General features: G+C 50.3%; 1 protein-coding gene across 8 annotated transcripts in view; it reads right to left on the bottom strand.

Moving 5' to 3' along the window:
* Nucleotides 1-6,540: 6,540 nt before the first annotated feature.
* The window catches only part of C1H6orf89 (chromosome 1 C6orf89 homolog), a 31,854-nt gene continuing 19,031 nt past the window's right edge, over nt 6,541-19,363 (bottom strand). For all 8 annotated transcript variants that reach the window (XM_058663866.1, XM_058663893.1, XM_058663876.1 and 5 more), the window contains 5 exons: nt 15,731-15,900; nt 15,495-15,634; nt 13,473-13,602; nt 9,707-9,830; nt 6,541-6,721 (listed from right to left, as the gene is read on the bottom strand). In XM_058663866.1, coding sequence (XP_058519849.1) covers nt 6,627-6,721; nt 9,707-9,830; nt 13,473-13,602; nt 15,495-15,634; nt 15,731-15,900 — 659 coding nt within the window. In that variant the 3' untranslated portion in view covers nt 6,541-6,626. The remainder of the gene's footprint in view (nt 6,722-9,706; nt 9,831-13,472; nt 13,603-15,494; nt 15,635-15,730; nt 15,901-19,363) is intronic.

Below are 19,363 nucleotides of genomic sequence, written 5' to 3' on the forward strand. Positions count from 1 at the left end.
AGCTCTCTTTCCTGCCTCCCCACATCACCACTCTCCTTTTCCAGGCTAGTCAAATACATCAAATACACAGCCATACGCCACCACGCCTCCTTCTGCAGTTTCCTCCAAGCTCTCCAGTCACCAGCATAAATAAGGCTCACGATATTGCCTTACTAAAAAGGGGCTCACATTACAGACACTTTCTGCCTGGCTCTTCTTACTGAACAGCTCATAGAGAGTTCCCTTCAGGTCGGTTGGCATGGTTCAAGGCCATTCACTTTCACAGTTAATATGTCATGGCAGGGATATATCGTCATTGTCCAACTATTCTCCTATTGACTGTAAGGCGCTTCCTGTTAAGTGATTATTTGGGTTATGAATTCAGCAGTCCAGAGCTTACTAATCTATTTAAGAGTCAGAGTGGAACAGGGACAAATGGAGCCCCATATGCTAGTTTACTCCCCAGATGCTTACAAGTGTTCCCCACCTCCAACACGTCCCCCATACCCACCTGCCAAGGAGCCACACAAGGAGCCAGGAACGGAATCCAGGTGTCCTCTGTGGTGGCAGGAACCCAAGGGCTTGAGTCATCACCACTGTCTTCTGGGGGCACACTGTCAAGGCAGCTTGAGTCAGAAGAGCCAGGTACAGAACCTGATACCGGACCCTGGGCCTTACGTAATGTCCCACTTTGGAGTTCATTCTGAAAGCACCTGTTCTTGCAGAATGAATCCTTTTGTTTGTTCTAGCCCTAACATCCATTCTTCAAAAGGTAACTAGGTCGAGGCCAGATGGGGCTGGGAAACCCTCAGGAGGCCCACAGAGGGCCCCGTTGGATCACCGCACGAGAAGGATGCAGCTGACAAGTCTCCCACGTCAGGCAAGAAAACAGGAAACAAGAATGACACTGAGAGGTCTTCCTATCACTCATCACCTGCATTTTTCATTGCAAAAAGAAGAAACATGACCTGAAGCTTGAGTGTACTTGCTTCCTGTACACGGAATGAAGCTGCTGCTCCTGCCAACGTGCTGCACTCGGGGCTGGCTTTGACGCAGTGGGCTTCCAGCGTGTGGTGCTGCCGTTTCATAGGAGTCCTCCTGCTTCCAATCCAGCCCCCTGCTAACGTGCCTGGGAAAGCGGCAGAGAGCCCAAGATGGAATTTTGGGCTGCTGGCTTCAGCCTGGCCCAGCCCCGGTTGTTGTAGCCACTTGGGGGAATGAACTGGCAAATGATAAATATGACATATAAAGTGACATGTAAATGTTATATGTAAATTAGCATATATAAATTTACATATAATGATATATAAAAATAATAATATGATATATACCCATTCTGCACTTGAACCCACAGGAGCAGCTAAGACCCTTCTGCAGAATACCACAGCAGGGATGGGGGGCCTGCACGCACATTCACTGCATTCTCCAGCTCCCTGAACTTGAACTGCATTTGTCTGGCTTCCATCCCTGCGGCTGGCAGGTGGTGGTGGCTGTGCCCTGAACCCCTAGCTTGACTGTTTCTCTCCAGTCTTTCCCTGCTGCCCCTGGGTGTTTACTGCTGACTTTCCCACAGGAGGGAGAGAATGAAGAGAAAGATCACAGCCAGTGCTTTTCTGGAGGCCAAGCCATGGAAAGCAGGGTGGAGGACGAGCTGTCTCTCCTGGAAAGTCCTGAGGCTGTCAGCTCCCAGCACTGATGCTCCCAGGTAAGTTCACTCTTGGAGGGGGCACCTGCACAGGGGAGGCACAGCAGATGTCCCAGCTCCCCATCTCTGCCTCACACTACAGCTCCACGGGGTTCCCTTCCCAGCCTGGGTGCAAGAAGCCACAGTCCTCAGACTGAGAGAGCTGCAACGAGCTGGGGCAGAAGGTCCCTGGCTCCACCACATCCCAACAGTTGCAGGTCTCCACTGCAGTTACATAACATTCCTCCTCTCTATCAGTCTGAAAAAAGTCTGGACATTTCACTGTCTCTAGAGAGAGGAAAATGGCAGATGGATTTAGCTCTAATGCTTCAATTATGCGGGGCAGGGAAACCAGACAACTGAGGGAGCTGGCCCACAGACAAGCTGGCTGTGGAGTTCCTGGCTGGAGCCAGCACTTCGTCACACAGCACATCCAGACTGCAAGGTCTCGGCTGTGCAGCTCCAGGGGGTGACCACCTGTACAACCTGATGTGCTTGGTATAGAAGGGGGCTGCGCCGCGGGTTGAGGGTGGGGAAGAGGTGAAGTAGGCAAGGATTCCCTGCATGCTGCTGACCTGACACGTTCCCACAGCCTCCCACTTCCTGTTGGCTCCACAGCTGTCTAAGCTCTTTCACCTTCCCAGCCTCGTGGCCCTCTGCACACATCTGCAGGCCCGAACTTGGAGAACTACTGCTTCCATCACGGTGATAAAGCTCATCGTTGGCCCTCCATGCCTGCAGCAGTCTCCCCAGCTCTGACAGCATAGCTGGGCAGTGTTTCCTCCATTGCTGGGAACCCAAAAGCCTCACTGTGTAATGAGTGATTCTCAAAAGACAACCATACAACCAGATAAACGGCCTCCTTGCTTTCCTCTACAACCCGGAGCTGAGAAGCAAGCATTAGCTCTCGAACATGACTGCTCACTCTGGAGGGGCCTGGGTAATGAGCACACTCAGTCCAGGCTGCATCAGCATGACCTCAGCCAGGGCCCAGCATGATGGCTCAGCAGCTAAATCCTTGCCTTGCACAATGCTGGGATCCCATATGGGTGGCAGCTCATGTCCCAGTTGCTCCACTTCCCGTCCAGCTTCCTGCTTGTTGCCTGGGAAAGCAGTAACAATGCCTTGAGACCCTGCACCCATGTGGGAGACCTAGAGGAAGCTCTGGGCTCCTGGCTTTGGTTCGGCTCGGCTCCAGCTGTGGCGGCCACTGGGGAGTGAACCAGCAGATGGAAGATCTTTGTTTCTCCTTTCCTCTGTACATCAGTTTAACCAATTAAAAAAAAAAAAAAACTTAAAAAAATTCTTAAAAAATGGGGCCCAGCACGGTAGCCTAGAGGCTAAAGTCCTCACCTTGTATATGCCAGGATCCCATATGGGCACTGGTTCCAATCCCAGTAGCCCTGCTTCCCATCCAGCTCCCTGCTTGTGGCCTGGGAAAGCAGTCGAGGACGGCCCAAAGCCTTGGGACCCTGCACCACATGGGAGATCTGGAAGAGGTTCCTGGTTCTCAACTTCAGATTGGTGTAGCTCTGGCCGTTGCAGTCGCTTGGGGAGTAAATCATCGGATGGAAGATCTTCCTCTCTCTCTCTCCTCCTCTCTGTATAGCTAACTTTCCAATAAAAATAAAATAAATCTCTAAAAATACTTTTAAAAAATTACTGCAGCCATCACCTGCAGTTAAGAGCTTGGGTTCTGTTTGAAAAGCAGTTCTTCCACACAAAGGTCTGTGCAGGATTTTGGAAGGAAGGCGAGCACTGAAAAACAAGTGATGCAAACTCCAAGGGGAGCCACTGTCAGAGCTGGGTCGGATCTCTCTTCCAGTCATGCATCTGGAAACACGGTAACAGGCAAATGGCTGCACAGTCAGAATTCTAGCCTCACTCCCTCTTACAAGGTTTTCAAACAGGGAGGAGAAAATGAAAGGAGTTTTAGAAAAGTCATCTGTTTAGATTCTTGTTTTCCCATTTCTGTCCAGAAACGTTTCAAAAACAAAACCCCATGGAGCCCCTGGCTTTCCAACCTTCAGCCGTTTCACATCCTTCAGTGAAGCTCCAGCTTTCTTGTGGCCATTCCACCGTGACAGGGCAGGACAACTGTGTGCTGGGCAGCCAGCCGGCCACCCGCCCGCAGTTCATTGCTCTAGTCCTGGTTCCTCTCCTTATGAACTGAACGGCGGCTGCCCATGTTGCAGATTACCTATGTGCCGGCAGTTGGTAAGCTACAACGGACCAGGACAAATGGCATTCTTCCATTCAGAAAGGGAGCCATATCCATTTCATGGGCTGTTTCATATTTTATCAAGTAGATTTCTGTTAACCACTATTATTTTATTCCCTCCCTTCCTGTAATAAGGGTGGCGTGAGCCTAAGATCTCTTTCATAAACCACCAGAGGTGTGGTGTTTATTCAGCATAGGACTATGGGAGAACTCAGCACATGCAGATATCAGTATCACGGGGTGCCAAGGCCAAGGCCTCCCCAGAAAGCTAACTTCTGGGGAGACCTGTCTTTGGTTAGGGCAGTGACCCTAACCAGTGTGCTGGGGTCACAGTCTCGGGACTTCCTGGTAAACATTCAACACAATCCTTGTGGGCTGCTCTTTTATAAAGGTTTTGATCTTATTTGATAACAGGAATTGGCGAGGCGGCCCTATCACGGTCCCCAAAAGCCCATTTCCTCATTTTGATGATGCTCCTTCCTTTATGTAGATGGGTTTCCGCAGCTTCCATTAGAGCTCAAGAGCTGGCTGGGGAGAACACCCTGCTGGACCCTCCACAAAATGAGAAGGGCTGGTGGGCAGCCCATCCCTCCCACAGAACCGGTCGGAAGTGGGGTCAGCTCATCAGGACGACCTTATCGAGTGACCGACGTCCCTGCATGTGGCAGTAATGAAGAGCAGACAACCCCTCTGTAGAGGATTTCTCCCGACGCCCATCCCCACCTAACACTGCCTCCAGGGAGCCGACTATTGGGTGTAATGTGTAGCATTTGCAGTCTCTCCTTAGCTTCTGCCAGTCTCACTCCTGGCTGAGATGGCGACCACCTGCCAGGAGCACCTGTGAATATGTGTTCCTTTTCAGAGTCCTGAACTGAAGGGAGTGTTTTGAGGACCCTTCAGATACAGGGAAGTGGTACAGTGATTCAAAGAGCCAGAGATCCCCATCACCACGGTGCTTGCTTTCCTCTGAGGAACATCCATCTTCAGCTAGCTTGAAGGGTCAGGTGTCAGAGAACCAGCTCAGGCACCAGCAGCAGCAGCAGGGGGCCTGCCCAGGGCCGGCCTCCAGATGGTCCCGCTGACCTGAAGTCTCTTACATCATGACTGTTCTTAGCAGCAGTGACTTTTATGTGTACAACAAGTTTTTTGTTTTTCTCTGTATTAACACATACAAAGGGCTGATTCTTAAAGAGAAAATTCCCTCAGGAACGGCTCATCTTGGCTTTATTGAAGCCTATGGAGGAGGCTCCGTGTGAACTCTGTCTGTACTTTGCAAACCCACAAGCAGGCCAGGCAAGTGTGTGGTGGTCCCCATTGCTGTTGCTCAGCAGGAGTGCAGAGAAAAGACCTGGGAGGCAAGGGGCAGGGCTACTCCAAGGATGAAAGGGATCCCAGGCAGACTCGTGCCCACTCGGCTCCCTCCACCGGTCACCTTGCACACCGACTCCAGCTGTGGCACTGATTTCTACACTTCAGAACCACGGGTCACAGTGTGTTTTGTTCCCTGTCCTGGGACGGCCTGGCCTGTGGCTGAGTCTCTAGCAGCGTCAACAAAGGGACAACAGGGAAGGAAGGAAGCGAGGAGTCAGTGCCCTCGTTGCTAACTGACACTTGTTCCTCTACCAGAGCACAGGAAACAATGAGCACAGAGCACCAGCCAATCACAACACAGCTTTATATACCATTACAAAAATAAAACCACCTCCCCTGGTTTCCAGGACAAAGGTGGAAGGGGGATGGGGGCATGGTGTTAAGAGGATGGGATGGTGGAGTCAGTTGCTAGCCCGTCTGACAAACACATTGGGCCTGTGGTTCCTCCCCCAGCTGCTCCATGAAGACGTCAGCTTTGACACATCTGCAAACTATTTTCTCTGCATCAAGTCAGACCCCAAAGATCAAACCGGGGAGGTGTCCCCTCCACGGGCCAGCTTACTCTAACTCCTCCTTGGGAAGACACTCAGTCAAGGCAGCACAGTTGGCAGGAACTGAGCTGTCTCAGCAGGAAAGGGCTCTGGCCCAGCCAAGGGAAGGGACAAGAGGCTAACAGGGAAGGGGGAGGGAGAGACGAAGGGGGGAATGGAAGTACCTCCAGACCAAGTGGACACAGACTCTCAGGGAACACCCCTTCAAATTAGGATCACGCCTTAGGCTGGCACCCCTCATGGACACCCCTCATGCACAGCCATGGACACTGAGCAGGGAAGTATAGCTCCTGAGTGTAATGTGGGATGATTTCCTAATACCTTTTCCCCCCTCACTGGTTCTGGATCCCATTCTGCCTGAGAAATTGCTGTGACCTGTTGAATCAGCCCTGGGCTTTTCCTTCTGCAGCAGCAGTGCAGGTGATGTGGCCAGGAAGGTGGGTGTTAACAGGCCCACTCATCAAGGATGGTCCTTGACTGTTGCAAGCTGTCCTTCCTGTTGCTGGGGAAGTGGTAATGTGTTGGGGGGTGGATGGTGCCCATGCACATGGAGGTAGACACCAGCCCTATTTCCTGCCTGAGGGCCAGCCTCAAGGCTCTCATGTCCAAAAGCTTGCATGAGTTCTGACTGTCACAGATGGGGCTGACAAAGTCCTGGCCTCAGCCCTGGCACACAGCTGGCTCATGCGCACATGCGAGGGGCAGGTAACTAAGCAACCAACTCCTGGAAAGTAGTGTCAGCATTTGCAGTTTTATTTCTCCTCTTGCAATCTGGTTGTCAGCTCTCAAAGCCATTCCGTTCCATATAGAATTCTGTTTCCTATGGTTCTGGCAGAGTGGTTCCATCGCAGACGATCAAAGGCTGCACTCCTCTGGCTACAATGTAGACCTTCCAGTGGGAGGCGCTGGCATAGCCTGGAGGGGAAATAACAACAGGGGCAGGGGACAGTATGAGCGGTGTCAGGGTCTGGACATGCCAGCAGGTGAGAGCCAGGCGGGGCTGCCAGGGGTGAGCCTCACAGGCATACCCCGCAGCCAAAGTTAAAGGCAGTTCTTGTTTGGAAGGGGTTCTAGCCTGTGTTACCCCATGGTTGTCAGTTTCCTCTGACGCAGGACACCCAATAGAAGCTGCTCTAAATTGGGATACCGCACTCCTCCTCTCACCAGGGCAACTAGTGGAATGCTCTGAGTGAGGCAAGCATCAGCCTTTTCAGCAACAAGACAGAGGGGGACAAGACCCTGCAGCCAACTCTCCTGAGGTTATGGGAAATATGCTAGCCAAGGCCCTGGCAACCCAGATGCCTGCTCCCTGCTAGCCAAGGCCCTGACAGTTCAGATGCCTGCTCTCTGATAGACGAGGCCCCGGCAGCCCAAATGCCTGCTTCCTACAGCAGACAGCCTGGGTTTGGTGCCTGGCTCAGCTCCTGACTCTAGTTTCCTTCTAAAGAATACCCTGGGAGACTGCAGAGGAGGCTCCAGGAGTTGGGGATCCCTGAAATTCTGACTCACAGGTTTGGCCTGGCCCACCCCGGGGCACACGGGGAGTCAAGTAGCACATAGCTCTGTCTCTGTGTCTCTGACAAATGAATAACGTACCAGGGCTGCCTACCTGGTACAACCACTGAAGACTCTTCTCCCTTGCTGGAGTCTGATTTTCTGTCCTTATCTAACTGGGGCAGCCGCACAGCCATCACTTCCCTTCCCTTTGCAGCTCCAGGCGCCTGCTGTTCTCCCAACCTCACCCTTCCCCCATTCTTCTCCCGGTCTTGCTCTCCTCTCTGTCTCCCCTCCCTCTCTCCCACCGTCATGCACCTGGCCTCTCAGACACTGCCAGCCACGGGGCTGCTTTCCCTCTGGCTGGCGTGTTGATTAGTCACAGCCCAGCAGAGACCATGCCCTGGACTGGGGGCTACTTTGGACCAGCTGCACCAGCGTTTGATCTCCACAGTTTCCCTGTCCACTGTCAGATATATTTGCTTAAAAAAAAAAAGATTTATCCATTTTTATTGGAACGTCAGATTTGCAGAGAGAAAGAAACACAGAAAGATCTTCTGTCTACTGGTTCACTCCCAGAGCAGCCACAACCACCGGAGCTGAGCTGATCCGAAGCCAGGAGCCAGGAGTCACTTCCAGGTCTCCCATATGGGTGTAGGGTCCCAAGGCTTTGGGCCATCCTCTATTGCTTTCCCAGGCCACAAGTAGGGAGCTGGATGGCAAGTGGAACAGCCGGAATACGAACCAGTGCCCATATGGGATCCTGGTGCATATAAGGCAAGGATTTAGCACTAGGCTACCGGTGCTGGGTCCTACATTTGCCTTCTGTTCTTAATTCTGCGTTTAGTATCCTGGCTGCAGTGGGAACTGGAAACCTGGAATTTGGATAATGGTGTCTCCACACTTGTCTGAACTGCTAGGCGTGTGAGAATTTGGGACAGTAACTTGTTGAAGCACAACCCCACACTCCAAACCCAAACATATCACAGAGTGTTGCAATAGTCATCCCTCATGTAAAGGTCATTCCACTGCAGGAAAGCAGGTTTAGACTAATTTCCAACACAAGAATCCAATTTTGGGGGGAGAGTTTCCCAAGGGCCAGCCCAGCTGCACTCCATTACTAGGGAACACTTAATCTGTGCATTATTTTTATTTCCGTTTCTAAACTGAAATCAAAGTTATGTAACTTGGAAAACAGCTTGGCATAGTTTTCAGTCTGCTCCATACACCCATTTGCGATCACAAGTATCAAGGGATCTAGGAGTCTTCTGAAAGAATGAAACTTAAAGCAATCCATTGGAAAACCCATCTGGGTTCTCACTAGTCTCCAGGCCCTGCCCAGGTGTCACATGGAAGAAAACCCAAGGACCAGGAGGCCGAGGGTGACACTTGTTGACTTATGAGTATCTGCTTCTGCCAGGACAACCCTGCTGTGGACAGTGGGTGTGGCAGAACTAGTTCTCTGGAACAGTAAGGAACGGGACAAGTGACAGTTGGAAAAACGCAGGGCCAGAGTCAAGGGTGAGTCGTCAACGTGAAGCTCCGACCTGGCCCCAGGTCACATACACAAGGTAACGCTTCCTGGGGGACCACTGCTGCAACATCCTGCTTTGCTTGCTTTCATTTGTGAAATGGGCACATAAAAGGTCTCCTCTAATCCTGAATAATCCTCCCCTGGATTGGCCATGTTCAAACACTTTACAGACTTGGCATACACCCTGCCTGATGGTGGGGCGGGGGTGGTGGTTACTTCTTTCTGGGTCTCAGCCTCATCTGTAAAATGAGGGATTGGTTGAGCATTTTGCAGAATTCCTTCTGAATCAGTTTGTCTTATCAATAGATTTATGTGTTCTAAATGCTCTTATGTATGAGACATTTTCCTCTGCTATATTTTCTCATTAGCTGCTTCATCTTTGAGCATAAACAATGACACCATTAACAAAAGAACGTTATTTTGGACTTTACTCAATAGAATCTTTGAGAAGGCGGGATTTTATTCTTAGAATACTTTCTGAATTGAAAACTAAAACTAAAATAATTCTGAATTGAAAACTGTTGTGGTGAAGTGGGTTAGGCTGCCACTTGTGAAGCCAGCATCCCACCTGAGCACCAGGTGGGATTTGAGTCCTAGCTATTCCACTTCTGATTCAGCTTTCTACTAATGAGCCTGGGAAAGCAGTAGAAGATGTTCCAAGCCTGTGGACCCTGCAATCCATGTGGGAGACCTGAAGGGAGTTCTTGGCTCCTAGCTTTGGCTTGGCCCAGCCACCCACTGTAGCATTTGAGTAGATCCACTGGTCAGAAGATATCTCCCTTTCTCTGTAATTCTGCCTTTCAAATAAATAAATAAATGTGAAAATGGAAATGACCCCATCGCTGATTCTGCCCTCCTGGGGCCTCACATACCGATATCCCCCGCCTCTACTGGCATGGCCACGGACTGACAGTGTCTTCGGCAATGGAAGGGAGGGATGAGCTGCAGCATGGCCTCCCCACTGCCAACGGTGAACAGGTCATGCATCCTGTGCATCTGGAGGAGAAAGCAGGGAGGAAAAGGAATGAAAAGAGAACAAAACAAACTCCTGGAAAATGAGCCTACCAAAGTCTGTGCAGACACGGCTCTCAGTCTCCCAGGAGCCTAAGTAAAGAGGAAAAGTAAGACCAATGACAACATTCACAATTATGCCAGAAAATGCAAACACACTAGTTTTTCCTAATCCTGGCATGCCCTAGGACTGAGGCTATAGTGACAGCTCTGCCACTGGTTCTCCTAACGAGACATTGGCAATTCAGTGGGCAGCCCTCAGGAGCTTTCTAATTTGCGACTACTTTTAGCTGCAGCTTCAGAGTGGGCCAAAGGTAAAAGATCTAAATGTAATTAAAAAAAAATATATTGTAAATTTTGTTTATTCAAAAGGCAGAGTGATAGAGAAAGAGATTTTCTATCAGCAGGTTCACTCCCCAAATGCCTGCAACAGCCAGGCAGGGGTGGGCCAGGCCGAAGCTACAAACTAGGAATTCCACCTGGGCCTCCCACATGGATGGGAGGAACTCAGTACATGGGGCATCATCTGCTGCCTCTCAGGTACATTGGTAGGAAGCTGGATCACAACTGGAGGCAGAGGCAGGACTTAATCTAGGCACTGCCATAGAGGATACGGGCATCCCAGGTGGTGGCTTAACCTACTGTTCCACAATACCCGCCCCCTCCCCTTCAGTGCAACTCAAAATGCTTCTGGAAAAAGCTAACAAACATGTGGTGGTCTAAGTAAAGAATCTTTAAGGGTCTTGTTTGTTCTGGATTGTTTTGGAGGAACAGATGGTTGGCTTACTACCCTTTGGGCAATTTTTTATGCAATAGTATTTCTTTCCACTAGGGCCCTAATAAGAACTACACAGCAGCAAGCTTAAGTTCACACTGTTTGGCAAGACCAATTTGAACAGATATGTAATGTGGCTGATTAAAAACAAATTGGGGTTCAAGGCCTGGCTCCACTTCTATCCCCAGCTTCCTGCTAACATGCGCAAGTACTTGGATTCCTGCCACCCACACGAGAGACTGAGGTTGAGTTGCAGACTCCTGGCTTTGGCATGATCCAGCCCTGGCTGTTGTGGGCATCTGAGGAGTGAAAATGGCAGATAAGGGCCTGGTGCAATGGCTCAATGGTTAAATCCTTGCCTTGCAAGCACAGGAATCTCACATGGATGCCAGTTAATGTTCCAGCTGCTCCACTTGCCATCCAGGCTAACTGCATGGCCTGGGAAAGCCCCAAAACCTTGGGATCCTGCACCCATGCAGGTGACCTGGAAGAAGCTCCTGGCTCCTGGCTTCAGATTGGCTTCACTCTGGCTGCTGTGGCCATTTGGGGAGTGAATGAGCAGATGAAGCTCTTCCTCTGTCTCTCCTTCTCTCTGTAAATCTGATCTGCCTTTCCAATAAAAATAAGAAATCTTTAGGAAAAAAACCTAGCAGATAGATCTTTCTCATTTATTCATATGGATATATAATCAAGACACTTTAAAAGAGGAACGCTAAAGATTACAAAAGGACCATGTCTTAATGAGAAAAATAAAGAAAGGAAAAACGAATGACAGTAAGACTGGCCTCTGATTTTGAATACTAAGCACAGCCAGCCAGGGTAACCTGTGCACTTTGGAGCACACACTACAGCCAGCAACAGATTCTGTGCAATCCCCTGGGTACCAGGCAAGGAGCCGCAGCCTCTGGCTCTGAGACTGGGAACAGCAGGGAGCAGCAGTCAACGGGGAGGTGGGTCTGGCTTGGATTTTTCTTCCTTCCTTGAGCCTAGCTTTTCTCCAAGCCCCCAGAATCCTAGCTTCCCCTCCTTGCTCCTTTCCTCCAGGGAGAGCCAGACATAATGGGGGCCAGCCGGAAGTCTGATTCCAGGGGCCACGTCCTGACTGTCATTCAGGGCCTTGGCTTTTGGCCCCATCTTCCCTGCCCACACCTAGGCTGTGATTCTGCTTCGGCAGCGACACATTTCATGGCTACTCTGATAACAGGAGTCGGGGGGCGGGGGAGGAGTTGTCTTAAGCTGCTTATAATTGACTGGTAACTAACACCAGCAGAAGCCCTGGATAACTTCAGTCTTAAAAGAAATTCCAGGAACCCTACAAAAAAGTACAGGTGTGCTTCTTCCACAGGGCTTGAGTGAGCGCACAATCATGAACTTCCACATCTAAAATGGAAAGTCAACAGGAGGGTGTGGGCCAGGCCTAGGCAGCGCTGTGGAGAGGGGGATGTGGGCCCTGGCAACCCTCACCTCTTCTTCCCCTCAGTATGCTGCTGAACAACTCGATGGATCCCTGCTTTGTGCAATTCCGAGACTGAGACCACAGCCAAGTGACTCTACCAGGCCTTGGGGCCCAGAGACGTGGACAGCAGGGTGGGGTAACAGGGCCCGGAGAGAGGAGAGCTTGGGCCAGGGTGGGGAGACAAATGCTTTAAGACACCAGACTCTCAGGATTGTTCCTCATTTGGGCTACTCCCCTTCCCAAAACATCCTGGAGCACACAGTGAAATGACTTGATAAGCGCCTGTGTAACTCTGCATCGACTCCTTTGGCTGGGCTCCTCCGGTTGAGCAGGCTGGTGAAATGAACTTGTGTCTTCCAGCAGGCAAACTGAGATAAACGCCCTCGCCCAGAATTAAATCATAATTGTGAAGATGAAATCACACGAGGGGGCTGGGTTCTAGCCATGGAGAATAGGAGAAATGTCTTCAAAATCAGAGGCGAGAGTCCAGCACCTCCACCCCGCTGCTGGCAGACAGGAGTCATTCCTCCTGGACGAAATGACTGTTTTTATAGTTTTTAAATTCCAGCAACGCAATTCAGCAAATTGGGAGCCAAATAATAGTATCAGAGGTTGATACTACAACCCTGAGCTGTTTAGAGGAGCCACAGTTTGGGAAATTTTCTTTCTTTTTTTTTTTTTTTTCAAAAGGAGATTCATCTTTTTAATTCCTTCAAATCCATCCAGTTTCAAGAATTTTCCTTAGGAAAGAGGCTCCACGAGGGAGCCATTCAGAGAAAGGTAAATGGACGCCAGCTCTCCAGCCCACTGGGCCCAGAGGTACATGAGGGTTCTGGGCATGTGGCTGTGGCCCCAGATGGAGGTGGGGTCAGGAAAGACGAGGGAGAGGGGTGCCTGCTCCAAGCCGTGCCTCTCGAACCCTGCCGTGGCAGCCAGTTTGGGCCAGTTCTTCACTGAAGCTTTTTATTATTTCTCACTGGGCAAAGTCAGCCTGGGGCTGAGAGATGAGGCAAACCTCATTAGCTCCCTACTTGACCTTGGGCACATCACTAAATCCCTCTGGGGCCTTGGTTTCCTGATCTACAAAAGGAGGAAGGCGAGCTGTTCATCTACACACTGCTTGGCTATGGTATATCTACTCTCTGGTCTGAGGTGGACGAATTCAAGTCACCTGCAGTGCTAGGATTCAACTTCCTTTAATGCAGAATTGCAGCCTGCCCCCAGATTTGTAAAATCTCTGAGAGACCTGCCAGAAACACACTTCTTGCTTCCTCCCAAGTCTCCTAGCTGGCCACAGGAGGGGAAACCTTAAGTTATGTGATTGTCTCCTTAATTCATCCTTAATTGTGGCCTTATGGGAAACATTCTAGATTCAGATCCTCTCAAAATCCCTTACCTTACTCCCCGTTACAGGTTCAGGGTGAAGAAGAAAACATTTTTTTAAGGAGGCATCTTTTGGAAATGGCAGGTGCTTGAAAACAGGAAAAAGCTCATGCAAAACTTGTGATCTGTTCAGCAGACTTCTCCTGTTAAAAAGTTTGAAGCAAAGAAAAGTCAATCAACTGGACAAGCCAGCCCCTCTCTGACACCAACAGGATGGGGAAGCTGTGGGCGGAGGTTAAGATGGAGGGAAATAGCAGCAGGATGTCTAAACCTCTGGGTTCAGAAAAACAGTTCAGCCAAGACATTGAATTGTAAGGCCCACTCCCACAAACCCTACAGCCACCATGTGCCTGGGAAGTCCAGTTAAACCAACACATAGAGGAAGGAAAGAAGCAATCTATTTATTGTATCTTGTAAGAGAGACCTGAGTAACAGCAGGCCAGGTGGGGGAAAGAGAGGAGGGAGGAGGAGCAAACAATAAGCCACGACCCTCCTTAGGAGGAGGAGACGATGTCCTACAAGGGAGGGGAGGAGCATGATTGCTGTGCCAGTGGGCTTTTGGTCTTGGGGATGAAAAGCAAACTTACAGAAAGATGGGGGCTTCACAAAATGCTGCCAGCAAAAGCTTGAGAGCCATCTTAGATTTCTGCAAGAGCTCTAAAATGGAGGAACGTGGTTTCCCCATTCTTATAAGGGCAAATTTTTTTTTTAAGATTTATTTTTATTGGAAACGCGGGTTTACGGAGAGAAGGAAAGACAGAGAAAGATTCTCCATCTGCTGATTCACATCCCAAATGGCTGCAACAGCTGAATTGAGCCCATGTTATCCAAAGCCAGGAGCTTCCTCTGGGTAGCCCACACGGGTGTAGGGTCCCAAGGTTCTGGGCCATTTTTTACTACCTTCCTGCGACACAAGCAGGGAACTGGATGGGACTGGGGCAGCCAGGACATGAACTGGAGCCCATATGAGATCCCAGTGCTTGCAGGTGGAGGATCAGCCAATGAGCCATCATGCTGGGGCCTTTGTTAGGGGAGCCGTGAGCCCCGGGACTGAAGGATATCTTCTGTAGAGCTCAGGCAGAACAGAAACACTCAGCTCCATCCTAAGCCTGGCTGGCTGTCCCCAGGCACCTTACTTCACCTCTCTGGTTTCCTCATTGCTGATGTGAAAAACGACACTGGGAACTCCTGCTTCCCAGGCTACCATGAGTGTGCCGCCAGCACAGACAAGTCAGACACACAGTCCTGGCGTTCTCTGCGTCATCTTCAGCCCTTGGTGCTCAGCATGGATGCCTGGTGCACAATGCAAATGCCAACACCCAAGCCGAAGTGGCCCACCGCCAGGCCGGCGTTTCCTCTCAAGGGCACCCCCACTTCTGACATACTTTTTCCATCCTTCCCTTTCCCCCTCTGGCAGATTTATCAGGGAGCACTTCTCACTGACTTGAGGATACATCACCATATGCGTATAATGTTATGGGGTGCAGCCTTTGATGGCTTGCACCTGCTTGACAGTGGACAGGACATGGAAACAGTTTCCACACCCACCCTTTCTACCTCCTCTCACACCATTCAAGTTAATGGAAGGGGCAAAAAGTGCACCCCACCCCTCCTGCCCTGCATACTATTCACAACAATTGACAGCACAGAAATTACTCTGCAGGCTCCACAAACCAGGCCCTTCCTGCCTGTTGGTGTACTAGATTAGGGTAACTACAGGAAAACTTTGGGCTTTGGTAACTTCTTTCCTGCCTGAAACTTGGTACTGCATGGCTCTCAATCTGATTGGAGGATGAGAGCTTAAAAACCCTTGACTTTTGCCACTCGGCACAGTGGCTCCAGGAGTGTAGCGGGAGGTGCTGTCACCAAGCTTGGGAAATAAACACTCCTCCTAACATCCTACACCTGGGTCCAGTGTGAGCACTCTCGCACTCCACAACAACAGGCCCAGGCATGTCTTTGGGGAGAGGGGAGGTCTCAGTGCCGCTGTCACTGTTCTGTTATCTGGTTCCCACCCTCCCACATACACACTCACCAGGGATATGGGAATGGGAACCAGCGCTCTGGGAAGCAGCGCCACCACTTGGTAAAAAACCCTTCTGCAAAGCCTTCCATGGCCTCCGGGTATTGGCATGAGACGTGCTGGATCTCTTCAGGTGACAGGGGTTGTGCTGTCTGGGGTAGGCAGAAAACAAAGCAAAACAAGACAACAGGGTGTTATTTACTAGAACTTCAGGGTTTGCTCAGTGAGAGAAACGAGCTTCACCTTACCTTGATCACCAGAGGATGCAGCCTCTCAAATTTCTGTGGGGCATCCCCCAGGAGCACGACCTGGAGAGGTAACTTCTGGGTGCAGCCGGTGCAGTTGGCCGGGATAGGGTCTGACTCATTTTGCTCACAGCTGTTGGTCCACCAGGGGTCAATGTCTGAGGGAGGATGGGCTGTGGGGAAGCCGACACAGGAAGAACACAACTAATTAAATCCAGTGGCCCCATGCGGCAGGGAAAACAGACAGGAAAAGGCATCCCAACACTTGTCAAAGTCAACTCCCACCAGCACCGGAGCTTTCTGAAAAGGGGCCTTTGTGACCAGGGCCCTCAGCTGGGAAGCACCGGGCCAAGGGGACAGATGTGGGACAGAGAAGTGTTTCTTTCTGTGTACCTCTCCATATATTGCAGAAAGTACCTTGTAACCTTCCTTAATCACCAACAGTACACAAGTGTACCAGTAGGAAGAAATACTCAGCCATGATTTTTGATGGCTGCTGCAGGTGCAGGAGGGGTGCTGGGCTTACTTCAGACCTGACATGTCAAACCCCCACCCCATCCAACACCCAGCCTCAGCCAGGAACTGGAAAGGGCTGCAAGATCCAGACACATCATTGGACGAGCAAGGCTCCCACCTGCCAATGATGAGCCTAGGCTGACATTCCTTACCTAACTAGGACTTAAACAGAGCCTGTGCCAGCTTCCATGTTGGAAGGGGCATACAACCTCCTTCATGTCCCCTCTGCCTGCCTTTGTTCCCTTGCCGCTCCCCAGATCTTTCTCTCTCCTTCCTCTTTCTGACTGCTGCGCAGGCAAAAGGCCCGAGGGCAGATCCCAAATAAAAGCCTCTGTGCACCTCTTTTTCAACCGGCTGATGTTTTCATGGGTGGCTGGCAAACCTAACACTTTTCTCAAGGCTTCTGACCCTGGGGCACACATGTGATTCTCTGAACCCTTCAGCATGCAGGCGGAGGTAGGGGAGTTGGTGGGGTGGAGGGACAGATGGAAAGAGCACCCCACAATCACTGAGGTGCATCCTGTTGCACACACAGTGTGCCTGGACCTCAGTTCTTAAGAACAAGGACTGGGTCAGGGTGACTCTGGGAAGGATGGGTGAGAGGAGCATAGACAGGGCAGACAGGAGTTTGGGGGCCATTCCTGGAACAAACACACATGCACCTGCCCATAAGACAGCGGCTCTTCTGCCCACAGCTCAAAAGGGGAAGGAGTTACTAACCACTGCTTCCACTCCTGGGGAAGGAGCACAGCAGGTGAGGAAAAAAAGAGCCACTGAATGCAGCTCCCTGTGCCTTTCCAAGTTTCTCAGGTTCTTCCCGTCCCGTTTGTTACGGCATTACTTCCTGTTTATTTTCTGTTTCATTCTGGGCTTCATCTGTGTTCTGTCAGATGTGTTTGTTCTAAACTGGAACTTGAATCCAAATGTTTCACAAGTTGATTCTGATTAAACCCCAATGGAAACCAGTCAGGAGGGCCTAGGACAGCCAACGGGCAATCAAACGTGCCTGCAATGAATTCCCTTCTTTAAACCAATCAACACATTTGGAAAACAATGCTTAGCCACAAATCACTTTCTGCAGCCAGTGGTAAACACTATTTGTGTTTTCTTTATCATTGTAGTAGTGGAGCATGGGAGCAGCTCACTGAGGGAAGGACAGTGGCTCATCTCCCCAGCATCCTCTCTCTCTCTCTCGCAGATGCTTTAGCTGGGTGTTCTTGTTGGTAGCTGCCACCCACCCATCTCAGCCAACCTCCACCTCAGGTAGACAACTACCCAGAAGTTGACTGCTGCACCCACAGGGCTCCCTGGGAGCGGTCCAAAAACCCTTCTAGGCTACCCATTGGAATAGCATAGGTTTCCCTTTTTTTTTTTCCTTTCTGGAATATTATCAACTATTTTATATTGGGGGTCAAAGTTGGCAAATTCTTGCCAAAGCACAAAAACTCTGGGTAACATAAATATAGTGTGTCAGAAACAATCCTAGCAATGGCAAGCAGACAGCATTTCAGTTTCCAAAGTAGCTGTGAGAGGAAATGAATGCACTGAGGGCCAGGCCTGATCCTGATCAATTTCACATGTGGCCACATTTCATTTTCACCATGTAACTACCAGGGAGGAGCATTGCGGGTTAAGATGCCACTTGGGGCACCTGCACCCCTTATCAAAGCATCTGAGTGTGACTCTTCGTGCCCTGTTCCAGCTTCCTATCTAAATGCATGTGGCGCAGTGGCAGGTGATGGTGTGGGCCCCTGCCACTCAAGTGAAACAGCCAGATTGAGTGCCTGGCTCTGGTTTAGGCCTGGCCCACCTAAGGCTGTTGGCAGTCATTTGGGGAGTGAATCAGATGATAGGTGATAACAAATAATCTTTTAAAAAAATTAATCTAGCAGAGGGTAGGCTCTTGAAAAGCACCTGATGGAAGTAGAAGCATGGTGACCAGGCTGGTGGCCAGCAGGGGAGGGGGAGAGGAGGAAAAAGGATCCCCCAAATGGGATAGCTTATGCCATCCATCTGAATTATGGGACACCAAAATTCTAGAAGAAGGGCGACCTTTGATTTATCTGTAGCCTGGAGCTCACTATGGACAAAGACTGTATTTGCCTTGGGTGGGAGGGGACCAAAGGACGGGAAGGCAGTGAGTCATGTTGGGGCAGGGGTGGGGGCATGTTGCTGGCTCCTTCCCTATTCTTGCAGAAGGAAAGAGACGTGGCCAGATTCCAGCTTACAGAGCTTTTGTCTGATGCGTTCTCTAGACAGCAGGCTGTACCCCCATGCCACAAAGTGAGTGAGATCCTAGCCTGAAAAATAGCCCAAGGCAGATAGCCACTCTAGCCCAGGGCACCCAGGTCATGTCCCAGACCTCACCTCCTCTCAGCTCTGTTGTTTCTAGCTACCCTTGCTGCCGCTCCAGAGAAAGAGGGCCAGTGGAAGTTACACAGCAGATTCTGGTCTTTCAGTTTCCAAGGTTGCTTTACTTCACATGTCCTCCTACACCAGTTATTTTAAGTTGAAATAATACAAATAAAAACAGTGTGACAGAGAAGAGAAACTCTGTGTCTAAGAGTTCAACATAACCTGTGGCCTGTAGCCTTGATTCTCACCATGATGCGGAATCATTGCACTGCTTGAGATGTCAAAGTCAGTCTCAGACAAAACATGACCTTGAAGGTGCAGCAGCTAGAGCCCCACCCCCACCCCACCAGCACCAGCTAGGCTCTGCAGGAAAGTGGGTGAGGCCAACATCTGAGCCTCAGGAAGCTACGTGGCAGACATTCCAAGTGGGAGAGAATTCTCAGTTGGAGGGTCCTTCCACACAGATAGTAACCTGAAAGAAAAGCAGGAAAAAAAAAAAAAAGATTTTCTTCTGAGGACAAAAACCTCCCTCTGGGTAGAAAGGAAGGGGAAGAACAAATGGCACAAGGCCAATGCTGGCACTCCCAGAGCAGCAAGCCCGTTTGGTTTGCTTGCTGCAGGATTCTGAACGCGGCCTGTCACATAGTAGGCTCTCCACAACAACAACAACACAGGGTCACAACTTTCAACAACAGGATTAAGTCCTGAAGGAAGAAAATGAAACAAGTAGCTTGTATTCCCAGCAACCTCGAAAGGGAGATGAGA

This window comes from Ochotona princeps, chromosome 1 (genome assembly GCF_030435755.1).
Source record: "Ochotona princeps isolate mOchPri1 chromosome 1, mOchPri1.hap1, whole genome shotgun sequence".
In the NCBI taxonomy this organism is placed as follows: Eukaryota; Metazoa; Chordata; class Mammalia; order Lagomorpha; family Ochotonidae; genus Ochotona; species Ochotona princeps.